Source organism: Anolis sagrei, chromosome 3 (genome assembly GCF_037176765.1).
Source record: "Anolis sagrei isolate rAnoSag1 chromosome 3, rAnoSag1.mat, whole genome shotgun sequence".
Classification (NCBI taxonomy): Eukaryota; Metazoa; Chordata; class Lepidosauria; order Squamata; family Dactyloidae; genus Anolis; species Anolis sagrei.
This window is the reverse complement of record NC_090023.1, coordinates 159,608,967-159,635,070: the sequence shown is the minus strand read 5'-3', so window position 1 is coordinate 159,635,070 and position 26,104 is coordinate 159,608,967. Positions and strand designations below refer to the sequence as shown.

The window sequence follows — 26,104 nt, the reverse complement described above, 5'->3', positions numbered from 1 at the left end:
ATAGGCCTTAAAATGGCTGAGTATTGAGCCTTTAAAGTTTCCCATTGTAGCCAATGGGCCAAATCTCTAACCAATGAAAATAGAAACACCCCCCCCCCCCCCCGCCTGTTCAAGAAACTTTCTGGTAAACAAAATGAGGGATCAGATGAAAATGGACCCGAATGCCCTTTGGCCTGAATGTACATGCTTACATTATAGTGCTCTTCCATGTTACTGTGGAAAGTTATAGATATACACAGATATATAAACCCACTTTCCTAGTTCCAACAGACCTCACTACCTCTGAGGATGCTTGCCATAGATGCAGGCGAAATGTCAGGAGAGAATGCCTCTAGACCAGTGTTTCTCAACCTTCCGAATGCCGCGACCCCTTAATACCGTTCCTCCTGTTGTGGTGACCCCCAAACATAAAATCATTTCCATTGCTACTTTATAACTGTAATTTTGCTACTGTTATCAATTGTAATAATAAGATCTGATGTATTGTTGTTGTTCATTCGTTCAGTCGTCTCCGACTCTTCGTGACCTCATGGACCAGCCCACGCCAGAGCTCCCTGTCGGCCGTCACCACCCCCAGCTCCCTCAAGGTCAGTCCAGTCACTTCAAGGATGCCATCCATCCATCTTGCCCTTGGTCGGCCCCTCTTCCTTTTGCCTTCCACTTTCCCCAGCATAATTGTCTTCTCTAGGCTTTCCTGTCTCCTCATGATGTGACCAAAGTACTTCAACTTTGTCTCTAGTATCTTTCCCTCCAGTGAGCAGTCGGGCTTTATTTCCTGGAGGATGGACTGGTTGGATCTTCTCGCAGTCCAAGGCACTCTCAGAACTGATGTATTAACTGGACCAAATTTGGCACAAATATCCAACACACACAAATTTGAATACTGGTGGAGTTGGAGGGGGTTGATTTTGTCATTTGGGAGTTCTAGTTGCTGGGATTTATAGTTCACCTATAATCAAGGAGCATTCTGAAATCCATCAGTGATGGAATTGAACCAAACTTAGCACTTCAATGACCAACAGGAAAAAAACAACTGGAAGGATTTAGTGGGCATTGACCTTGAGTTTGGGAGTTGTAATTCACCTATATCCGGAGAGCACTGTGGATTCAAACAATGCTGGATCTGGACCAAACTTGGCATGAATACTCAATATACCCAAAAGTTAACACTGGTGGAGTTTGGAGGAAATAGACCTTGGCATTTAGGAGTTGTAGTTGCTGGGATTTATAGTTCACCTACAATCAAAGAACATTCTGAACCCTACCAATGATAGAATTGGGCCAAACTTCCCACACAGAAACCCCACGACCAACAAAAAATAGTTTTTTCTGATGGTCTTTGGTGACCCCTCTGACACCCCCTTGTGACCCCTCCGGGGGTCCCGACCCCCAGGTTGAGAAACACTGCTCTAGACCATGGCCATATAGCTCGAAAATACCTACAACAACCCACCTATAAAAAACACACATCAACGTACTTTTGGAAAGTCAACTTTTAATAATTGCTTTTGTTGTCATGTTATGTCATGAGTTACAAAGTAGCTAGAAAAAAAGCATGAGCTTCTGGGAGGGCTTGGATTTGTTTTTTAAAAAACAAAACATTCATATTCATTACATAAATATATCCGGGCACTTTATAGGACTCTTCCAGACAAAGATTCTTGTCAAAAATCCCCTATAATAACCATGTGATCCAATTTTTGCTTCAAGGCCTTCTTTATTAAATCGTTTATGGTCAGAATACGGAAAATTTCCAAATGAAGGGTGTAGAAAATCAAAATGTTAAGACCCTATGCAGTTCATAGCAAAAAAGAAGCCTGCCCTCTTGCTGCCAATGATTACTTCTGCTTGAATTGTTCTCGGAGGCAATAGCTAACGCTAAAACACCTCAGAAATTAAAACACATGATATGACTGAAGAGTGACATAAATTCTTTGGACTACCTAACATGATGCTCAAGTAAGGGCTATTCTTTAACAAACATGCAAGGAAAATGGACAGTCAAGGATAAACAAGTCATTTTCATTGGACGTCTGTACAACAATGATACTGCTTCGTTTTATAAAAATACTAACTCCCGGAACACATCGTTTTATATGTGCACACTGTAGTAAAACTGAGACCGAGTACATGATTTAAAGGCAGCCTTGTAAAAGGAGCACAGATTACAAAAAGAAACACACATTGCCTAACGTGAACCAGGCCAACGGTTCGGTTAAGTGTAAAAAGGAGAATCCTATTGACGTTATTCCCTGCAGAAGGCCCGTTCTGTCTTCGATAATGCCACTGCATTGAACATCCAAGGCCTTAATCAAAAGTGCCAAAGCTAAGAGAGTTACATTATTTTCGGAAAACCAAAGTGCATGAAGAGTTAAGCTGTTTCTCCAAAGGTACACAGTTATATGTGTGATATGAAGCATTTCTGGGTTGCTTGTTGTGGCAAGACCACAGATCCATACAATAAAAAGGTACCTTTTTAAATCTCAAGGTGAAAAAAAAACCCTAATACCCCCGGCCCCACCAAGTGCAGATGAACTGGTTATCTACAATATCTCTTGGCACGAAGCCCTAAATCAGTGGATTTTTTTTTTCACTTTGTTAGAAAAAGGGAGGACTAGTTTGAACCGTAGTTAACAGAGAATTATCTACACTACAGTTGTGAGAAAAGATGAGAGGGACGTCTGTGGTTATATGTAAACTTGTCATAAGCTTTCTGAAGAGGGCACACGAGAGGCTGTCAGGCAAAGGAAGGCTATCCATTTATGTGAAGGTCAGGCCGGCTTCATTGTACACCTTGAAAACCTTCTCAATGGCATTGACGTAGGCAGCGGTTCTCAGGTCTAGGCCTAGATTGTACTTCATTGCAGTACGCATGATTTGCTAAAGAACAAAACATATTAAAAGTCAGTAGCAATAATATTTATGAAGGAAGACATTTACTAAGCCCCTATTCAATATACACAAAAAATACTCATGATTTCTGTGGTTCAGTGGGAGCTGATGATCGTGCCATTACTGCTCAAGCAGGGAGCTTTGAGATGGTAGAACACTCTAGGTGCTCTTACTGCCTACTACAGGGAAAACCAGCTGATCCCTAACCCATCTAAAACACAGACATGTGCCTTTCATCTTAAGAACAGACAAGCATCCCAAGCTCTGAGGATCACCTGGGAAGGAATCCCACTGGAGCTTTGCAGTGCACCCAAATACCTGGGAGTCACTCTGGACTGTGCCCTGACCTACAAGAAGCACTGCCTGAACATCAAGCAAAAAGTAGGTGCTAGAAACAATATTATACGAAAGCGGACTGGCACAACCTGGGGGTCACAACCAGACACAGTGAAGGCCTTGTGCTATGCTACTCTGCTGCTGAGTATGTATGCCCAGTGTGGAACACATCTCACCACGCTAAAGCTGTGGATGTGGCTCTTAATGAGACATGCCGCATTATCACAGGGTGTCTGCGCCCTACACCACTGGAGAAATTACACTGCTTAGCTGGTATTGCACCACCTGACATCCGCCTGGGAAGTAGCTGCCAAGAGTGAAAGGACCAAGGCAGTGACATCTCCAGCTCATCCCTTGTTTGGGACAGCCAGCACATCAACGACTTAAATCAAGAAATAGTTTTCTAAGTTCTACAGAGACACTCGCTGGACACACCTCAGCAAGCGAGAGTCCAAAAGTGGCAGGCTCAAACCCAGAGCCTCAATTAATGGCTGATACCCAATGAGAGACTCCCCCCTGGGCACACAGAGGACTGGGCGACTTGGAAGGCGCTGAACAGATTGCACTCTGGCACCACGAGATGCAGAGCCAACCTTCAGAAATGGGGCTACAAAGTGGAATCCACGACATGCGAGTGTGGAGAAGAGCAAACTACAGACCACCTGCTGCAATGCAACCTGAGCCCTGCTACATGCACAATGGAGGACCTTCTTGCGGCAACACCAGAGGCACTCCAAGTGGCCAGATACTGGTCAAAGGACATTTAATCAACTACCAAGCTTGCAAACTCTGTGTCTTTTGTATGTTTGTTTGTTTGTTCTGTCAAAAATGTAATACAATTGTTCGGTTGCCTGACATGATAAATAAATAGTGGGAGCTGGGAGGGGGGTATTTACATGCCTACTATATACTACTACTACTACTACTACTAATAATAATAATAATAATAATATTTATAGCCCACCATTTCTCCCAATAAGGGGCTGTACTATTAAACATAAAGACTACTATTCCATGTTGGTGCAACACTTACCCTAGCAGAACGTTCCATGGTGTAGGCCAAGCCAGAATGTACAATGTCTTTTTCGGATGCACCCTGTATTGAAGGAATCGCCATCAGTAGTCAATCTCTTTCCAACGACAGACTCAATGCATGAACTTGGCCTAATTAATACTGGATGAGAATAGCTAAATACAATACTAGCTCTGAGGACTATATGTTCAGTATGCACTTTATCACTGCTTCTTAAACTGTGGGCCCTGATCCTCAGTTCAATGTTCTAAATGTTGATCAGCAAACGTTTGATTTTATATCTGAGCTCACGTAAAAATTTATCAGGCCAAAAACGGGTCCTGAATAGAAAAGTTTTCAAAAACCTGTAATTGTATCCGGTTTTTACATTTTTATATATATATATATATATATATATATATATATATATATATATATATATATTATCATGGTTCAATACATTTGTTATACATTGTTTGTTTTACAGCAGATACATATTATTCAATACAACCTACCATACTTTAACTTTTGACATCTACTGTTATTTTTCTGGTCATACATACTATCTATCCATCACCACTGTGCTCCCCTCTCCCCCTCCCAAGCCACGGCTTTTACAAATCATCTGTCCAAAATTTCAATTCTTCTTGTGGAGGTAACTTTCCTTCTTTATTTTTAATCCTTTTTCAATAAATTTTCTCCATACATCATCGAAATTACTTCATTTCCATATACCTCTTTTAATTTTTAATATACATGTCAGCTTATCATTTATTGCCAATTTCCATACTTCCTTATAACACTCCTCTATTTGTATATTGATTTCTCTTTTCCAATTCCTTGCTATAAGCAGTCTTGCTATTGTTAACAAATTTGTTATCATATCTTTATTCTCTTTTTTCAATTGTTTATTATTATATAATGATGTTGTTGTTGTTCATTCGTTCAGTCGTCTCCGACTCTTCGTGACCTCATGGACCAGCCTACGCCAGAGCTCCCTGTCGGCCGTTACCACCCCCAGCTCCCTCAAGGTCAGTCCAGTCACTTCAAGGATGCCATCCATCCATCTTGCCCTTGGTCGGCCCCTCTTCCTTTTGCCTTCCACTTTCCCCAGCATAATTGTCTTCTCTAGGCTTTCCTGTCTCCTCATGATGTGGCCAAAGTACTTCAACTTTGTCTCTAGTATCTTTCCCTCCAGTGAGCAGTCGGGCTTTATTTCCTGGAGGATGGACTGGTTGGATCTTCTCGCAGTCCAAGGCACTCTCAGCACTTTCCTCCAACACCACAGCTCAAAAGCATCGATCTTCCTTCGCTCAGCCTTCCCTAAGGTCCAGCTCTCACATCCGTAGGTTACTACAGGGAATACCATGGCTTTGATTAGGCGGATCTTTGTTGCCAGTCTGATGTCTCTACTCTTTACTATTTTATCGAGACTGGACATTGCTCTCCTCCCAAGAAGTAAGCGTCTTCTGATTTCCTGGCCACAGTCTGCATCTGCAGTAATCTTTGCACCTAGAAATACAAAGTCTGTCACGGCCTCCACGGTTTCTCCCTCTATTTTCCAGTTGTCAATCATTCTTGTTGCCATAATCTTGGTTTTTTTGACGTTTAGCTGCAACCCGGCTTTTGCGCTTTCTTCTTTCACCTTGATTAGAAGGCTCCTCAGCTCCTCCTCGCTTTCGGCCATCAGAGTGGTGTCATCTGCATATCTGAGGTTGTTAATGTTTCTTCCAGCAATTTTCACCCCAGCTTTCCATTCATCCAGCCCCGCACATCGCATGATGTGTTCTGCATACAAGTTAAAAAGGTTGGGTGAGAGTATGCAGCCTTGCCGTACGCCTTTCCCAATCTTGAACCAGTCTGTTGTTCCGTCGTCAGTTCTGACTGTTGCTACTTGGTCCTTGTACAGATTCCTCAGGAGAGAGACAAGGTGGCTTGGGATGCCCATCCCACCAAGAACTTGCCACAATTTATTATGATCCACACAGTCAAAGGCTTTAGAATAGTCAATGAAGCAGAAGTAGATGTTTTTCTGAAACTCCCTGCCTTTCTCCATTATCCAGCGGATATTGGCAATCTGGTCTCTCGTTCCTCTGCCTTTTCTAAACCCAGCTTGAACATCTGGCAACTCTCGCTCCATGTATTGCTGGAGTCTTCCTTGCAGGATCTTGAGCATTACCTTACTGGCATGAGAAATAAGGGCCACTGTACGGAAGTTTGAGCAGTCTTTCGCATTTCCCTTTTTTGGTATGGGGATATAAGTTGATTTTTTCCAGTCTGATGGCCATTCTTGTGTTTTCCATATTTGCTGGCAAATGGCATGCATCACCTTGACAGCATCATCTTTTAAGATTTTAAACAGTTCAGCTGGGATCCCATCATCTCCTGCTGCCTTGTTGTTAGCAATGCTTCTTAAGGCCCATTCAACCTCACTCCTCAGGATGTCTGGTTCTAATTCATTCACCACACCGTCAAAGCTATCCTCGATATTGTTATCCTTCCTATACAGATCTTCTGTATAGTCTCGCCACCTTCTCTTGATCTCTTCAGCTTCTGTTAGGTCCCTGCCATCTTTGTTTCTTATCATACCAATTTTTGCCTGAAATTTACCTCCAATGTTTCTAATTTTCTGGAAGAGGTCTCTTGTCCTTCCTATTCTGTTGTCTTCTTCCACTTCCATGCATTGCTTATTTAAAAATAGTTCCTTATCTCTTCTGGCTAACCTCTGGAATTGCGCATTTAACTGGGCATATCTCCCCTTCTCCCTGTTTCCTTTTGCTTTCCTCCTTTCTTGGGCTACTTCCAGTGTCTCAGCAGACAACCATTTTGCCTTCTTGGTTTTCTTTTTCTTTGGAACGTACTTTGTTGCCGCCTCCTGAACAATGTCGCGGACTTCTGTCCATAGTTCTTCTGGGACTCTGTTTACTAAATCTAGTCCTTCAAATCTGTTCTTCACTTCCACTGTATATTCGCTAGGAATGTTAGTGAGATCATATCTAACTGGTCTGTGTATTTTCCCTGATCTCTTTAGTTTTATTCTAAATTGGGCAATAAGAAGTTCGTGATCTGAGCTACAGTAAGCCCCAGGTCTTGTTTTCACCGACTGGATGGATGTCCGCCACCTTTGGCTGCAAAGGATGTAGTCAATCTGATTTCGGTGTTGACCATCTGGTGAGGTCCATGTATAAAGCCGTCTTTTAGGTTGTTGGAAGAGAGTATTCGTTATACACAGCGAGTTTTCCTGGCAGAATTCTATCAGCCTGCGTCCCGCTTCATTTTGTTCTCCCAGACCATGCTTGCCTGTGATCCCAGTTGTCATTTGACTTCCCACCTTGGCATTCCAGTCCCCTGTAATGAAAATAATGTCTCTTTTTGGTGTATTATCCAGTAGGTCCTGCAGATCCTCATAGAACTGATCTACTTCTGCTTCTTCAGCAGCTGTGGTTGGGGCGTATATTTGGATCACTGTGATGTTGAAAGGCTTTCCTTGCACTCGAATTGAGATCATTCTGTCATTTTTTGGGTTGTATCCAAGCACCGCTTTAGCGAATTTCTTATTAATTATGAAGGCTACTCCATTTCTTCGATGTTCCTCTTGTCCACAGTAGTAGATCTGGTGGTCATCTGATGTGAAGTGGCCCATTCCAGTCCATTTCAGTTCGCTGACCCCCAGAATGTCTATCTTTAGTCTTGACATCTCACCAATAACAACATCCAATTTGCCCTGGCTCATAGATCTTACATTCCAGGTTCCTATGGTGTGTTGATCTTTAGAGCATCGGATTCATCGTTCGCCTCCAGTACCGTCGGCCGCTAGCCTTCCTTTCGGCTTTGAGCTAGCTGCGTCATCACATCTGGGGCTAGTTGAACTTATCCTCTGCTCCTCCCCAGTAGCATTTTGGCCATCTTCCGACCTGGGAGTCCCGTCTTCCAATGGCATACCAACATATCTCTGGTTGTACTGGTCCATTTAGTTTTCTTGGCAAGGATACTGGAGTGGTTTGCCATTGCCTTCCCCAGGGATCACGCTTGGTCATTATATAATGACCAAGCGTGATCATTATATAATGACCAAGCGTGGCATTATATAATGATAATAAAGCTATACTAGGACTTCTTTCTATTTTAATGTTCATTATATCTTCTATTTCTCTAAATACTTTCCCCCAAAAATTATTTACATATTTACATTGCCACCACATATGTATATATGTTCCTGATTCTTGACATCCTCTCCAGAAATATTTTTGAATAGTTTTTATTTAGAAGACTCTAGCAAACCATTCCAGCGAGGAAGCATGCGGGGAATGCGGAAGTGCTTCATCAGCATCACAGATGGATGATGAAAGCGACAGATCCCCTGGCAGTCAGAAAAAGTTAAATAGCCTCTGTGTATATCTGTATATGTTTGTATGTCAAAAATCAGCATTGAATGTTTGCCATATTTGTTGTGTCAGGAGTGACTCCTGGTGTGAGAGAATTGGCCGTCTGCAAAGATGTTGCCCAGGGGACGCCTGGATGATTTGATGTTTTTTATCATCCTTGTGGGAGGCTTCTCTCATGTCCCCGCATGAGGAGCTGGAGCTGATAGAGGGAGCTCATCCAACTCTCCCCGGATTCGAACCTGCGACCTGTCAGTCTTCAGTCCTGCCGGCACAGGGGTTTAACCCACTGCGCCAACGGGGGCTCCTTATGTGTACACTGAATGTTTGCCATATATGTGTACACTGATTCCCCTGCGGGGTGAGAAGGGCGAAATATAAAAGTTGTAAGTAAGTAAGTAAATAAATAAATAAATTTATATTTGCTATTCTTACTCGTGTTAGATACCATTTCCATATTAACTTATAATAATTATCTTTAACCTGTATTGATAAATTTTTTAGATGTTTTTGTCTGTTTTTACATTTTAGCACTAATGTTTTCTGTCATTATATCCTGGAAATATACCTTTCATTTACTATTAAAATGATGCAACTTGTTCCCACAGATTAGTATCTTTTATCTGTTGTAATCACTGACCAAACCTGTTCTTTTTTTTAATCGGATTCTGACTTTGGTAAAATCATTAGATGACTACTTACAGATATCCTGTCCTGGAATTCTGCAGTAGGCACAACTGGAATACTCCCACCATGCTTCCCAAACTTTCTTTCCAAACTTTCCTGGACCGACACTGAAAGGAAAAACAGCTAGTGAAGCTCAGTTGCTATTGATACCAGATTGGATCTCAAGTTAATTGTGTTGAGAATACAAAATTGAAATAGTGAATAATTTAAAGCCCCATTGGCTTCAGAATATCTAAAGATGGATAAGTCTGAAACAATTCCCTAGCTACATAATTTCTGACATTTGTAATTCAACAAATCTGTGTTCATTTACAAATTAATGTGTTCTAATATTTTTCCTTAATAAGTGTGCACTTACTATTGAGCAAAGAAAGATTTCGTTACTTAACGATACTTAAGAATGCTTTAAAAAACTTTATAATTATACGTATGTTCTAGTCACTCTATGGCCACTAAAATTCAAGATGTAACTGAACTTTGAAGCAAGTTAAGTGATTATCTCTTTTAAGTCTATGCCAAAGCTTAACACAGAATGCATCAACATTCATAGAATCATAGAGTTGGAAGAGACCTCATGGTCCATCCAGTCCAACCCCTGCCAAGAAGCAGGAAAACACATGAATACATTTTCCACCACAGAACAGAGTCTGCATTTCTAGGAGTTCTGAACAATATATTTTCTAGGCATTTATTTCACCCATACAAGAATTACAGTTTCTACCTAACAGGTTGGGAAACTTAAAACTCCATTGTCGAAGGCTTTCATGGCTGGAAATCAAGATGGTAATCAAGGTGGTCAGTTGAAACATTCACACCTAGCTCCAGCAGACAAGAGTCCTTTGTCTTAACCTGGTCATTCCACAGATATATAACCCCTTTTTCCTAGTTCCAACAGACCTCACTATCTCTGAGGATGCTTGCCATAGATGCAGGCGAAACATCAGGAGAGAATGCCTCTAGACCATGGCCATACAGCCCGAAAAAAACCTTAAAACTCCATGTTTTATGTTAGCATGTCTAGTACAATCCCTTACCCATTCTGTATAATATGAACATAACTTGTTTAGACTTACTTAGCAAGTGGTAGTTAGAGTCCCTTTCATACTTAAAGGTCAACCGACCATAACTGACATGATTCAGGTTCTTCAGCCACTCAAAGTAAGACACAGTCACTCCACCAGCATTTAAATAAAGATCCTGAAGATGACAAGATCGAACAATATTTAGGATCAAAAACGACATGAAAGATAAATTAATCCAACTTTCAAAACTGGGAAAAAGTTATGTGGAAAAACATGTTTATTAGGCAGAAGAAAAACATTTATAGCATTTATTATTATTATTATTATTATTATTATTATTATTATTAACTTTATTTGTATCCCGCTAACATCTCCCGAAAGACTCGATGCGGCTTACAAAGGCCAAGGCCTCAATAAAACAACAATACAACAATACATATAAACCATAAAGTAAATCAAAACATTAAAGCAATGACAGTAAACAGTAAAAACAGTACACCATAGCACAATAAAACTAAGGCCGGGCCAAGTGTAAATGGGTACAGATTAAAAATGCCAAGTATGACAGTTGAAATATAAGGATTTTTGGGTAAGTACAATGTGCGGACAATCTTAAGTCTCTAGTAAAGTGCTTCTGGGACATATTGCTGGGGTTTTCTATTCTGGAAAGGCACACCGGAATAGCCAAGTCTTCAAGCTCTTCCTAAAGACTGCCAATGTAGGGGCTTGTCTGATGTCCTTGGGGGGGGGGCGTTTCAGAGTTGGGGGGCTATCACAGAGAAGGCCCTGTCCCTCGTCCCCACCAACCGCGCTTGCGACGCAGGTGGAATCGTGAGCAGGGCCTCTCCAGATGAACAAAGGGAGCGTGCGGGTTCATAAACGGAGATGCAGTTACGCAGGTAGGCAGGTCCCAAACCGTTTAGGGCTTTGTAGGTTAGCACCTGTACCTTGAATTGGGACCGGAAAATGAACTAAATAAAATGCTGGCAAAAAGGTATATGTTAAACAAGATGCCATATCAGGCTACTTTATAGGGCCAGATGATGATGATAATAATAATAACTTTATTCTTATACCCTGCCACCATCTCCCCAAAAGGACTTGGGGTGGCTTACATGGGACCAAATGTCGATAAGACAATTAAAAACAATCCATCAAACAAAACACAAAGTAAGAATATAATCAATAGAGCATTAGTCCAGTTAAAAACAAAGTAAATGGACATAAAAGTGTAGAACAGTAGCATTAAAACTCAATCCAATAAGTAATCAAATCCAGATCTAGGAACCAGGGCTACTAAAATGGGCATGAACTGGCTATCAAAAGGCCTGGGCATGGGAAAGTGCAAACAGCAAAACGATAGTGCTATGGAATTGGGTGGGTAAAGAGAGCAAAGGTTAACTAGAGACTGGGCATTTATAAATGGGGCAAAGCATTCGAGAATGCTTGCTGAAACATCAAAGTTTTCAGCTCCCTGCGAAAAGTAGACAGTGTGAGGGTTGCCTAATCTCCCTGGGGAGGGAGTTCCAAAGTCAGGGGCCACCACCAAGAAGGACCTCTCCCTCATCCGCACCAACTGTGCTTGTGAGAAGTGGGAGAAGTGCCTCCCCGGTGGATCTTAGAGCCAGTGCCAGTTCATAGGGGGAAATGAGGTTGTGAAGATAGGTGGGGTCCGAACCATTTAGGGCCTTGTAGGTGATGATGTGCACTTTGAATTGGGACGGGAAGCTGATCAGCAGCCAGTGGAGCTGCTTTAATAGAGGTGTCGTATGCGCTCCATAATTAGCTCCAGTTAGAAGCTTGGCAGCCAATCTTTGCACAAGTTGAAGTTTCTGGGCCGCCTTCACAGACATCCCCACATAGAGTCACAAATTGAAAAAGTCTAAGAAGTTCTGAGCTAGATAACTGGACCACCAATATCCAAATATAACCTGTTACAAGTTTAACACCGAGCGGACGAGAAACTTACTGGAATAACCATGATATTTCGTTCCAAGAAGATTTTATCTGCTTCTGGAGTTGTGGGTCCATTGGCACCTTCTGCAATTATCTGAAAATGAGAGATCATAATTTAGTATTGAACAGCTTATATTAACACAATACTATCAAAAGGGAGAAAACACAATTTACAATGTGTCTTCTTACCTTTGCTTTGACCTTATGGGCATTGGCCTTTGTTAACTGCTTCTCACTGGCAGCTGGGATGAGGATGTCACAATCTGCTTCCAGGATGTGGCAATCCAAGGGTTGTGCCTTCGGGTAGGTGAGGATTGATCCATGTTGCTGTTTGGACAAAAGAGTTTAGCTGCGTCCGTGTATTTTCCCAGAATACAAGTTTCAAGTTCAGCGATCTTATGCTAGTATTCTATGTCTGAACAGCATATATAAAGCTACACTTTTGGTAATCATTCTTCAAATACAAGTCTGTAAGGGAAACCTGCAAGACAATATGGCAGTGCATAGTACTTCTGTGTAGGTTCCTGTTTGACCAGACATTTCTTTTTCCAAGATATGGTACTCTACTGCTTTCTCCCCAATGCTTCATTCTTACTCTAAGACAACACATAGTGTCTAGATCTAGGGAAGTAATGCTACCTCTCTATTCTGCCTTGGTTAGACCACACCTGGAATATTGTATCCAATTCTGGGCACCACAATTCAAGAGAGATATTGACAAGCTGGAATGTGTCCAGAGGAGGGCAACTAAAATGATCAAGGATCTGGAGAACAAGCCCTATGAGGAGCGGCTTAAGGAGCTGGGCATGTTTAGCCTGAAGAAGAGAAGGCTGAGAGGAGATATGATAGCCATGTGTAAATATGTGAGAGGAAGCCACAGGGAGGAGGGAGCAAGCTTGTTTTCCGCTTCCTTGGAAACTAGGATGCGGAACAATGGCTTCAAACTTCAAGAGAGGAGATTCCATCTGAACATGAGGAAGAACTTCCTGACTGTGAGAGCCGTTCAGCAGTGGAACTCTCTGCCCCGGAGTGTGGTGGAGGCTCCTTCTTTGGAAGCTTTTAAACAGAGGCTGGATGGCCATCTGTCAGGGGTGATTTGAATGCAATATTCCTGCTTCTTGGCAGGGGGTTGGACTGGATGGCCCATGAGGTCTCTTCCAACTCTTTGATTATATTCTATGATTCTACATTCTGCTTCCATTGAGTATGCTTTCCCTTCATTAGAATATTTGTTTTGGTTCTTCTTCATCTCAGTTTTTTAATACCAAAATAGTGTGATCACCGAGTACATTCAAGTCCTTATTGTAATTATGGTGCCACAATAGTTGCTGAAGGATTTCTGCAAGCCTGAGATTTCCCTGAAAGCTTAATGGTTCCTTTTTCACTATGAATGATGTTTTGACACAACACGGATCTGTACTCCTAAAAAGGGGAGGGGAGTCAATAAACCCTACAGGTATGATGTGAATCTCTTGATTAATTTTTCTTTCCTATCTTTCTTAGCAGCACTAAAAAGGAGTTAAGGGTAATCTTTTTAATAGCAAGTAAGTGTTCTTTTCATATCCATTTGAAATACTATAAATTTTTGCTCCTGAATATTATTGTTGTTTCCTAACACTAAGCCTGTTTTTTGCTACAGAGGTGAAGCTCTAAATGACAAAGTAATGAGTAAGAAAATGCTGAATAGTGGTGAAATGCAAGCAAAGTGTTGTCTTTCATTTTCTAGCCTATGTAGTCCTCATACGCATTTCTTTCGTCGTGTTTCTCTTCTTAGTAAGCCAAATCGGAACAGGGAACTGGCCTCACATTAATAATCTTAAACTTTTCTTTTCCATAGCATTTTCTACAGTTTCAGCTGTACTGATCACAATGGCCACCAACATGGCCACTGTAATCTGTTCCCTATTGGAAAGATGTAACTTGCTTTTACTATGCAACTTGGCAATGAAACATGTTTAATAGAAGAACAATTTTTCATACCAATTTGTAATCTTCCAGCTCTTTGGGGTCAAGTCCATCAGGATTCCAGATAGCACCATCCTTTTCTCCAATGGCAACACATTTTGCACCATAGCGATGAAGGTATCTCATAGAATGCAGACCTACGTTGCCAAAACCCTGTTAAGAGAAGAAAATGCATTTAATGTAACTACAGTTGCTGCTACAAATAGAGAGATTTGTTTAACAGAAGAAAGGACATTATATTGTGTACATTGCTGCCTTCTCCAAACCAATAGTATCCAGATGTGTTGGGAGTACAATTCAACAATCCCCTAACACTCTAACTTCTGCTTAAAATATAATATATTGTATATATTGTATATATTGTGGCGCAGTGGGTTAAAGCGCTGTGCTGCTGAGCTTGTTGATCGAAAGGTCACAGGTTCGATTCCGGGGAGTGGTGTGAGCTTCCGCTGTCAGCACTATCTTCTTCCAACCTAGCAGTTCGAAAACATGCAAATGTGAGTAGATCAATAGGTACCGCTCCGGAGGGAAGGTAACGGTGCTCCATGCAGTCATGCTGGCCACATGACCTTGGAGGTGTCTACGGACAACGCCGGCTCTTCGGCTTAGAAATGGAGATGAGCACCACACCCCAGAGTCAGACATGACTGGATTTAATGTCAGGGGACTACCTTTATTTATTTTATTGCAGTTACTTATACCCCGCCCTTCTCACCCCCGAGGGGGGACTCAGGGCGGCTTACAAACAAAGGCACAAATTCGATGCCTGTCATATATAAAACAGTATATATAAAACAGTATAAACATTTAGCAGCATTAAAACATATCACTACATAATATAATAAAACAATTTCATGCACAGTGAAATTCAGAGTTTCGAAATGTCCATTCATTCCAACAATTCCTGCTCATCAATGGGTCCTTATTTTAGCTGCCAGAATGTCCAAAAGCTTGGTCCCAGATCCAGGTCTTCAGTTTTTTTCTAAACGACAGAAGGGAGGTCGCTGATCTGATCTCCCCGGGGAGTGAGTTCCATAGGTGAGGGGCCACCACCGAGAAGGCCCTGCTCCTCGTCCCCGCCAGCCTCGCTTGAGATAGAGGCGGGGTCGAGAGCAGGGCCTCCCCAGATGATCTTAAACTCCGAGGTGGGACGTAGAGGGAGATCCGTTTACCTTTACCTAATACAATATAATACTATTAATAATATATATAGTACTAATAACAATATTATAGTGATATATTTTATACTACATGTAATATTACTAATATTACAATATAATGGTGTAGTACAATATAGTAATATAAAATTCTGATATTGTACTATGCTAGTAATTTAAAATATTATGTATGTGTGTGTGTGTATGTATATGTGTATGTGTGTGTGTGTGTATATATATACACACACACACACACACACACACTGCATATACTCGAGTATAAGCCTAGTTTTTCAGCCCTTTTTTTAGGCTGAAAAAGTCCCCCTCAGCTTATACTCGAGTCAAGGTTATTTATTATTTTATTCTATTATTATTATTACATTTATTATTTTACTCTATTCATTATTACTATATTTATCATTTTACTCTATTATTATTACATTTATTATTTTACTTTATTGTTGTTATTACATTGTTGTTTTACTCTATTATTGTTGTTGTATTTATTATTTTACTCTATTATTGGAAGGATACGTAAGCACATTTACATTGAAGAAGGTGAGAATAATGATTTAATCAGAGTTGGACAGTCTTATATTACAATTCTATGTAAATATTCAAAAAAAATAATCTACTGATGCCTCAATTAATCTAATTGTATTGGTATCTATATTTAATTTGAAATTGACCAGTAGCTGCTGAATTTCCCACTCTGGGCTTATAGTAGAGTCAATACATTTTCCCAGTTTTTTACGGTAAAATTAGGTGCCTCGGCTTATATTTGGATCGGCTTATATTCGAGTATATACGGTGTGTGTGTGTGTGTGTGTGTGTATCTTGTAAGCTTCTCTGAGTCCCCTTCAGGGTGGGAAAGGCAGCATATAAATGTCGTAAATAAATAAATAAATAAAATAAAACCCAGGCAGATGCTGATATTGTGCGCAGGCCTGCTTCCAACATCTTTGAGATATCTTTGACTCCATTTCCTAATACAGCTTTAGATATTAGGAGTTGTAGATCACTTTATTTGGAAAGTTCAGAGTTGGGAAAGGCTGGATCACGGTATGCTTTGCTATGTTAGTGGCTTGAAGATCTCATCTGGTTTGAAGATAAAGATGTAGGGTATTGCTGTATTATAGCAAGGAAACTCTTTTTAAAAAAATAATTATCTATGAAAACAATTGCTTTGTGTTTTCTCTTTATATTCAAAATCCTTCTAGTTGGAAGCAAGACAGTCCAGGACCTCCCCAAAATGAATGAGATATAAAATTCTGGACAGCAATTGTAGATGTTAGTGCCAAACTATCTTCATGTAATGCAAATAAATCTGCATCAGTAGAACAGTTTACACATATTATTCGAATGAATTAGCACATAAAATAGTGCTTTGCTATTTTAAATGACTAGATGCAGGCCCATCCTGTTTCAGTTCTGGCAACATCAGCATTTTGAATATTGGCAGAGGGCTCAGCCTTTCTTCAGAACAGCCTTCCTCCCTCAACTTGAAGCATCAGCCAATGTTGGAATGTTTAGGCAGGCCTCTTTAGTACATTTCTAGTAGCAATAACTATCAATTATGGTAACAGTAATTTGGGGGCACTACAAAGCTCCCAATAAAGCACATCAGCAAACAAGCAAAATCATGGATTCTGGTCTCTAGTCTAGCTAACTGCAGAAGACAGAATTCTCCCTCAAGAAGTAGCACAGCCTTTACTGGAGCCTACTTTCAGTGTATGCATCTAATATGATATCTATGAACGAAGTGGGAAATTGGACTTATTTAGTTATTCTGCATGCCCACCTAATACACATTGTTGAATGTTAGATTAGAAACAAAAGTGGTTTTTTGTTTTGTCTAGTAAGAGTTAGGATAGTGGGATTTTTGATCACTATGATGGATTGCGCATTCTCTGTAACTTGAACATGAAGGGCCTATTTGTACACAGGGATGAACCCATGTAGCCCTATCATTCAGTTGGCAGTTCCTCAAACTGAGATATAAAATTGTACAGGTAAAGGTAGGTAAAGGTTTTCCCCTGACATGAAGTGTGGTCGTGTCTGACTCTGGGGTGTGGTGCTCATCTCAATTTCTAAGCCGAAGAGCCAGCGTTGTCCGTAGACACCTCCAAGGTCATGTGGCCAGCATGACTGCATGGAGCACCGTTAACTTCCTGCCAGAGCGGTACCTATTGATCTACTCACATTTGCATGTTCTCAATGTTCTCACATTTGCAGGTTGGCAGAAGCTGGGGCTGACAGCGGAAGCTCACGCAGCTCCCCGGATTCTAACCTGCAACCTTTCGGTCAACAAGCTCAGCAGCTCAGCCCTTTAACCCAGTGCGCCACCGGGGGTTAGATATGTCTTCATAAAGCACATGAACATTCTCTAACACTATACAGAGGCTACAGAATCAGTCAGTTCCTATCTGATGTAACATAAAAAGACTTAGGAGCGAGGAAGACAGACAAATAAGCCTCTATACCAGTGGTTCCCAACCTTTGGGCCTCCAGGTGTTTTGGGCTTGAACTCCCAGCTTATCAGCTGTCAGGAACTGTGGGAGCTGAAGTCCAAAACACCTGGAGGCCCAAAGCTTGGGAACCACTGCTCTATAGTAACGTATGGCCCGATAGGAACAGTCCGGTAGGTGCACTACAAATGCCCCACTACAAATGAAGTGACATGATCTTGCTTTAATGAGCTGAACTGTTCTCATAATTTATTTTATTTAACGTGTCAGAAGCAAATTGAGAAAACAGTTATAATGTATAGAAAAACCACAAATAGTGGATTCTTACAATACCCCATTAAACAGTCTTCCTCTGTGCTTTTAAGCCACTTTTGTGTATAATCCTATTCGTGTACTAGGAAGCCTCTAAAACGCCTGGCTGGGACTTTTGTTTGAAAAACCAGGACCAAGCCACAGGATACACTGCAGAGATGCATTTCCAAATTTTCTAAACACAGTACCTGGATAGCAAATGTCTTATCCCCAAATCCTGGAGTCATTCCCAAGAGGCTCATATACGATGCTTCATTAATGAAGTTCTCAATTCCGTGGAAGACTCCACGACCTGTAGCAGAGATGCGGCCATGTATGCCACCCTGGCTGATTGGCTTTCCTGTGACACAGGCATGGGCATTAATATCCTGTAAGATAATAAAAAAATCATATTAAGATTATTTTCTATGGAAGAAAACAATGTGTTAATGTTTTTTTTTCAGAATGGGCTAGATCTAGGATTTTCCTCCTGTAGATGATAATTGTTTTGCCTACAGAAAGTGCCTCTGTCCAATTTCAAGGCATCCCAACTTGCTTCCACACCAACCCCAAAGATACTGTGTATAATTTTTAGAGACCTGTCATGGCAAGAGGGGGAGCCAATGTCCCAGGTCTGGATCCAAACCTATGGGTTTTAACTATAACTAGAGTTAAGACATCTGTTTCTACTACATCAAACCAGCTCAATTTGCCACAATACAGTTCATTTAGTAATCTATACAAATTAACACAATACAGAACATGACAAGGACCTGCCTTCTAAACTGGAAATCACACGGAACAACAGAAGCACTTATATAACTGTCAGTCAGGCAAGATATTGAATTATCTAAATCTTAAAATAATCTTTAAAACAACTTTTCAGTTAGACTATGCATTCCTACTTAGGGTGGAATCAGTTTAACAACACATTTTTTCTGGTAAGTGGTTGTCAAGAATGGGTACACAGAAGTGTTAAATGATTCAGAAATGCCATTAGCTATAATGGTGATCACGTCAAGTGTAAACCTGCAATTTCTAATTTCAATTATATCAGTTATTAAATGAAGGGAAGCCTCTATGTATAGAGGCAGCATTTGAAACTGTAACATGGGATGTTCTGTCACTGAACTTTCAAAGTAATTGAAATATTGTCTTCTGGAAACAAATCAATGGATGGTAGGGATCTTGTTCTCATTTAGAAAACCTTATGCTTTTATGCCTAATTGCAAAATGTATTTTTTAAACAGTATAATATTTCATCTTTCATTTTAAAAAAGATTTCAGAGAATTTTTAATTTTAAAAGACTGAAAATAATCAATTTGTAAAAAAAATAAATAGAACAATGGAGTAACTCGTTTCAAAAAACAGTGCATTGTCAATGTTAGCAATCAGTTATTATGGTACCTTAGCTATAGCATTGCCATTAATATAACTTGAGCTGTACGGTTCATGTTCACAATCTTGTATTGCTCCAGTAGCATTTCAAATATGAAAGCCACATATAAACACTGTAACTTGTGATTTTATTACTGTAATTGTCATGTAGCGGCCTTGTAACGGGGCACATTGTAAGCCATCCTGAGTCCCCCTTCGGGGGCTGAGAAGTGACGGGATACAAATACGGGAAATAAATAATAATAAAAGGGTTGCTCTGGAAACAAATATATAGGAGCTGCATTCAAATTTGCCATATCTAATTTACAAGTACAACAGTATAGCTCATCTATCGTTCATGTAATGATTCATTCATATTAAAAACTGTTGGCTTAAATTTGCTAGCAGCTCTAAGCTTGCTCATAAATGAGCTTATGAAAATTTAAGAAATCCCAATTAGTTTCATATTTTACCCACTTCAGATAGACCCTGTGGGCTTTGCACTAAATCCATAAGAGGCTCTGATGCCTTTATAAGCAGGCAGTTTACAACTAAAGCTGTTTAATCACTTTCAAATGATTTGGCAACAGGGCCATGAAACTAAGGCAATTATTTAAAAAACAATCAGCATAATCCTTCAATTTCGTAGAAGTTCAGGTCAAATTCCTGACCTATTAATTGAAACATTACTATTCTAGCTACATTTCTTCCACCAACTCTGTTTTATCTTTATACTCAACTTCTGCTAAAGTACTCCTCTGAAAAGCATGTTCAAGTGAAAACAAAATCAAGAGAGGCAGGCTGAGTAATTTCTCATTTTACATTAATCTATTACACAAAAAGTGAACTGCACATTCTCAGAACCATAGAACTGCTGCCAAAAAGAAAAGTTTTCGATCACGTTCTCTATCCACCTCTATAACATATAATTCAAAGTGTGGCAGGAAATATAGACAAATGTTGAACATCTTTTTGAACTTAACAAAAGTAGATTTCCTTCTAGTCTACAATTGCTCTTCAACTTATAGGAATCCTTTCAACTGCTGAATGCATTTTTTTCTCTCGGTTCACCATAATCTTGGAAAAACATATGACTCATAGCTTAAAACTTTGTTTTACTGATGACTCATACAGAACTAGGTTTATATACAAAGATCACTTGTTTTCTCGTCTATTTCTCTCTCTGTCTCTCACTGGGATTATTAACAACAGAACGCAACCACAAAGTCTGCTGCATGACAGAGCACGATGGCAGTTGCACTTTGGCATCCCTGAGTCCTTGCAGCTCAAGACAGACCTTAAAAACAAGACACTGTCTGATCCAACTGGGGTGCAACAAAGAACCAATGCATATCATGGGCTGTAGGTTGGATTTCACAGGACTAAACTGTGGAAATTATCTTTGAGTATTTCTTTAAAAAAAAAAACCCTTGTGAAATCACAGGGCCACTATAAGTTGACAAGTGACTTGAAGGTTCATACACACACATATACAATGGCCAAGTGCTTTGCACCTAAAATATGTTGAGGGGCAACTGAACTGAGAAAATTATTGTTCAGCTTTTAAACATCTGGACCAGGGGTCCCCAAACTAAGGTCCGGGGGCTGGATACGGCCCTCCAAGGTCATTTGCCCGGCCCTCGCTCAGGGTCAACCTAAGTCTGAAATTACTTGAAAGAACACAACAACAACAACAACAACCCTATCTCATCAGCCAAAAGCAGGTCCACACTTCTCATTGAAATACTCATAAACTTATATTTGTTAAAATTGTTCTTCTTTCTAATTATTGTATTATTTTAAAGTGTTTTCGCACTACAAATAAGAAATGTGCAGTGTGCATAGGAATTCATTCATGTTTTTTCAAATTATAATCTGGCCCTCCAACAGTTTAAGGGACTGTAACCTGGCCCTCGGTTTAAAAAGTTTGAGCACCCCTGATCTGGACAATACTTCAGACCTGAATATATATAGTAAATTGTAAACAAAGCTAAAATAGAAAATAGCTAAGTCTAATTTGACTGTGTGATATTAAGAACTGATACATAAAAGCATCCTACAAAAACACAGCTCATTAAGTTGTGCACTGACCTGAAAAATACAGAGGAAGAGTGTACAGAAGTGCTGATTTACTGGTCTAAATAATGAAGAGTTTGTTGCATTAGATTGTACTTTAAATGCAACATGACTATAGGTTAGCAAGGATATGAAATCTTATTATATATCATTGCTTTTTATCCCTTAAATAAGTCTAGTTGAGTTTTATTGTCTTGCATTCTAAACTAACGTTGACCACAAAAAGGGTGTGCATTTTATTGATAATAGACATTCACAGAATAGTTGGAGGCCCAAGTAGGGCGTTGTTGAGGAAACTGTTTCCATAGTCACCCCTGAATAAGCAAAGTGGTAACTGAGAGAAATCTAGCCAAAGGAACTGTGGAATTATTCAACAACTTCCTCATGCATGAATAATTAAGAACTCTCACAGAAACCCCTGCAGAATTCTAAACAACAAGCTGCCCACTTTTGTGGGAACATCCTGACAAAATGTTTCAACTTGCTTTGCAAGAAGTGTAGTATTTCATTCCCTTATCTGTCATCTAAAGATGAGGAAGAGTTAAAAAGACATTAGAAACAAAAAAAATCTTGTAGGACATTCTGTTATTAATTTGTATTCATTGGTGCAAATCTAACTCCAGTTAAGTTACAACAAACTACATAAAGGTTTGCTGTGCCTTATTTGGAAAATACCTCAGAATCCAAAATTATCAACACTGGAAGATAGTGATAACTTTGCTTTGTGATAGTTCTGTGTACACAAACTGTGTTTCAAGGAAAAAAACTAATTTAAAATATTTTATGAACTTTTAAGGAATTTTGTGTTCAAACTTGGGTTCAATTTCCAAGATACCGTATCATGTATGTATATGCAAATACACATATTCAAAAAATCCCCTCCTCAAAATACCCAAAATCCAAAAAGAAAACCCTAGTCCAAGAATTTTCAATGAGTAACCAACTCATATATTAAGAGCTTTATACTAAATCAATCCAATACTCTTTTGGGGGCAGAGCTATCTTCTGTGACTGGCAGCAGCTAGCCAAAGTTCCTTACCCATCCCATAAATAGTCTGAAGAGGTCTGGTAAGTGGCCTCCTGGGCCTAAAATGCTACTGCTGAATGTCAGGTTGATTTGTGGGAAAACACCTGTGATTCAGGACATGATCCTCTATAATAGAGCTTTTCAAACTGTGTGTCGCAACACATGTAGGTGTGTTACGTGAATGTAACAGTAATAATAAAAAATCTTGGAAATGTGTGTTATTATCCTAGGTATCATTTATTTTTAAAAATATAAATGAAAAGTTGTCATAAGATATGTTGTGTTCCAATGCATTTTGCTCTTACAATTTATGTATGTGTCTGTGAGGGTTGGTTTAACCTCCAGTTAGCTAGTAAAACTGAATTACTGGTTCCAGAATGGAGTCTGGCCAAATGAGTAAGAAGAATGGTGAAAGGTATGATGAGGCTGAGGCTGTTACTGGGGGGCAGGGCCTCCTGGACTCCATCATCCTAGACCAGGGGTCCTCAAACTACGGCCCGGGGGCCAAATACGGCCCTCCAAGGTCATATACCCGGCCTTCGCTCAGAGTCAAAAGTCTGAAACAATTTGAAAGCACACAACAACAACAATCCTATCTCATCAGCCAAAAGCAGGCCCACACTTCCCAATGAAATACTAATAAGTTTATATTTGTTAAAATTGTTCTTCATTTTAATTATTGTATTGTTCTAAAGTGTTTTTTGCACTACAAATAACATACGTGCACTGTGCATAGGAATTCATTCATATATTTTTTTCTAAATTATAACCTGGCCCTCTAACAGTTTGAGGGACTATGACCTGGCCCTCTGTTTTAAAAGTTTGAGGATCCCTGTCCTACACAATTACATATCAGTCTCCAATACTCCTTACTTAAGCAAGATTCTAGACCAGGGGTTTCCAAATTAAGGCCCATGGGCTGGATGCAGCCCCCCAGATGATGCCCACCAAGGTAATTTAACCAACCTAAATTTAGACTTAGGCTCACCCTAAGTCTGAAATTATTTGAAGGCACACAACAACAACAATCCTAATTAACTTGACTATCCCATCAGCCAAAAGCAGGCTCATACTTCCCATCAGCTAAAAACAGGCCCATTAACTATTGGTAAATTTATGTTGGATAAAATTGTTCCTCATTTTAAATATTGTACTGTTCTTTCATGTTTTTTGCATTACAAATAAGATATGTGCAGTGTGCATAGGAATTCTGTTCATGGCCTGAGTGATTAAACTGGCAGTCGCCAAGTTATGAACAAGATAGGTTCTGTAGGTTTGTTCTTAAGTTGCATTTGTTTCTAAGTTGGAAAGTGTAACTGAAGTCACTCTCATATATATAAATGATATGTAAGGTTTGGATAGCACAAGGGAGGGTTAACACCCCTGTGGTGTTTGTTTTGCTGTTTGTGCCCCTGTTCAGAATCTGTCACCTCACTTTCTCTCCTTGTGATAATTGGATTTTGAAGAGAGAAAAAACTGGTTTTTTGAGGAAACAAGAATTGGTGAAAGAGCTCCAGTGGATACACCTTTCTCCCATGAAAACTCTTTCAGGAGTGAATTTTCTTTCCAAGGTGTAGATTTCTCTCACTTTCTATTGTCTCAGCCCTGTTAACTATGAGTCATTTGTAAATCGGATCTTTGTAACTCAGGGATTGCCTGTATTTAGATCTTTTAGTTGTGTTTTAATTTAATTTTTGAATGTGAATCAGAGTGATGTTGCCCATTTTGCCTCAGTCATGCATACCCCTTCACTCAGAACTTACATAGTGACCTATGGTATTGGCATAGGTGTCTGCAATCCAGGACATCTCCCTTTCACCTGTGCTCATGTCAGGAGCAGGTACATCAACACCAGGCCCTGTTGGCAAGATTGAGATCATTAATACAATATGCATATCAGTCCTGATTACTGTTTTAGCAACTGTAACAATATCGTTAAAAATGAGTGATCAAATGTTACAAAAACTATTCCGTTTCATATTATAATAGTTTTCCACAAACCATTAAGCTTTCCTACAATGCTGACAAAAGCATATAAAAGTGACTACTGTAGCAATACAAACGTAGTGCACGTTGTAAGAAGCTTTATAAAAGTTGGAAAATACAGTATCAGATAGCAGCACCCTCTGTTTATCTTGGAGCTATGTTACAAAGTCTTGTTTTTGCTTTGCTATGAGGTGGTGCTTCAACTTCCTTCCTCAACTTCCTGGGCAGATTTTAGATCAGGATGAAAAACAGAGAGTAGGAAGATTGCAAACAGAGTAAGTTAGAGGACTTGCAGTAAGTTTACACAGTGATTAGTTATTCAGCAAGAATGCTGTAGTCATAGTAAAGACACATTAACAAAGCAAACACATAGGATAGGATTCTTAGCAAGGGAGTTAAAAGCTTCAATTCCATCTATCTATTTATATTCTGCCTTTCTCCCAGAGTGGGAGTAACAGTTATGGGCACACTCCCATCAACAAGATTTTAGCAGGTTTCATTTTCTCTCCACCTCTTCTCTCCCTTTTCACAAACACTTCCCTCAATGAGATTTGAGTCATCTAGTAAATGCCAACATCTTCCATTTTAAGTAGTACAGGCTTAGTATCCTTTATCTGAAATACGGGACCAGTGAATTTTGATTTTGAAATATTTGCATATACATAATGAGTTATCTTGGAAGTGTAATCACAAAATCCATGTCTATTTCATATACTTTAACATATTTTAATTAATTTGTGCATTGAACGAAGTCTTTACACAATGAACAATCAGAATGCAAAGGTAACTCTATCTCAGACACTCACATGAACAATTTTTTTGATTTTGAAGAATTTGAAATAACCAAATAAGAGACGCTCAACTTGTAATGGCCAATTGACCTATAGAGCACAAACTGAGGAACAAGGCAATAGAAAGTTGAGACTGAAACAAAGAGACTATTCTGGACTCTATGTCAACATAATAAAATTCAAGGGAAAGAAATCCATCCCAACATTCACACACACTCCTGCTGAAGAGGGCTCTCACTCCACTAAGTGGTGTTGGGAGAGACTGAAGTAAATGCACAGGGGCAGGATGGCAAACACTTCTTCTGTGAACCTCAAGTAAAGAATCATAGGATCTAAGCCTTTATATAGTTACAAAGACCAGGCTAGAGCAGAAAGACCTTTACTTGAGACTTAAATTAAAAAAACTAAAACTGAGAACTTAAAATTGTACTAATCACGTATAATCAAGCTATGGACTGATAATAAACTAAGATTAAACCTTGTAAAACTGTGTCTGTTGAAGCAGACTGTGCCTAGAATCAAAGAGTTACTTTAGGAATGCCAATGATCTTAACAAGGCCTACTGGAATTTGACAATTCTCTCTGCCTGCTGTCTCATGAATTTTGAGACTACAGTAGAGTCTCACTTATCCAACCACTGCTTATCCGACACTCCCCTTCTCCTGCAGCATTTCCCCT

At 39.8% G+C, this 26,104-nt stretch overlaps 1 protein-coding gene across 1 annotated transcript in view; it reads right to left on the bottom strand.

Moving 5' to 3' along the window:
* Positions 1–1,475: 1,475 nt before the first annotated feature.
* The window catches only part of GLUD1 (glutamate dehydrogenase 1), a 46,980-nt gene continuing 22,351 nt past the window's right edge, over positions 1,476–26,104 (bottom strand). Inside the window, exons 5-13 of the mRNA XM_060768986.2 lie at positions 24,413–24,507; positions 18,378–18,557; positions 14,268–14,405; positions 12,477–12,614; positions 12,301–12,381; positions 10,383–10,506; positions 9,325–9,416; positions 4,262–4,324; positions 1,476–2,880 (exon numbers count right to left, since the gene is read on the bottom strand). Of these exons, the coding sequence (XP_060624969.2) occupies positions 2,761–2,880; positions 4,262–4,324; positions 9,325–9,416; positions 10,383–10,506; positions 12,301–12,381; positions 12,477–12,614; positions 14,268–14,405; positions 18,378–18,557; positions 24,413–24,507 (1,031 nt within the window). The 3' untranslated portion in view covers positions 1,476–2,760. The remainder of the gene's footprint in view (positions 2,881–4,261; positions 4,325–9,324; positions 9,417–10,382; positions 10,507–12,300; positions 12,382–12,476; positions 12,615–14,267; positions 14,406–18,377; positions 18,558–24,412; positions 24,508–26,104) is intronic.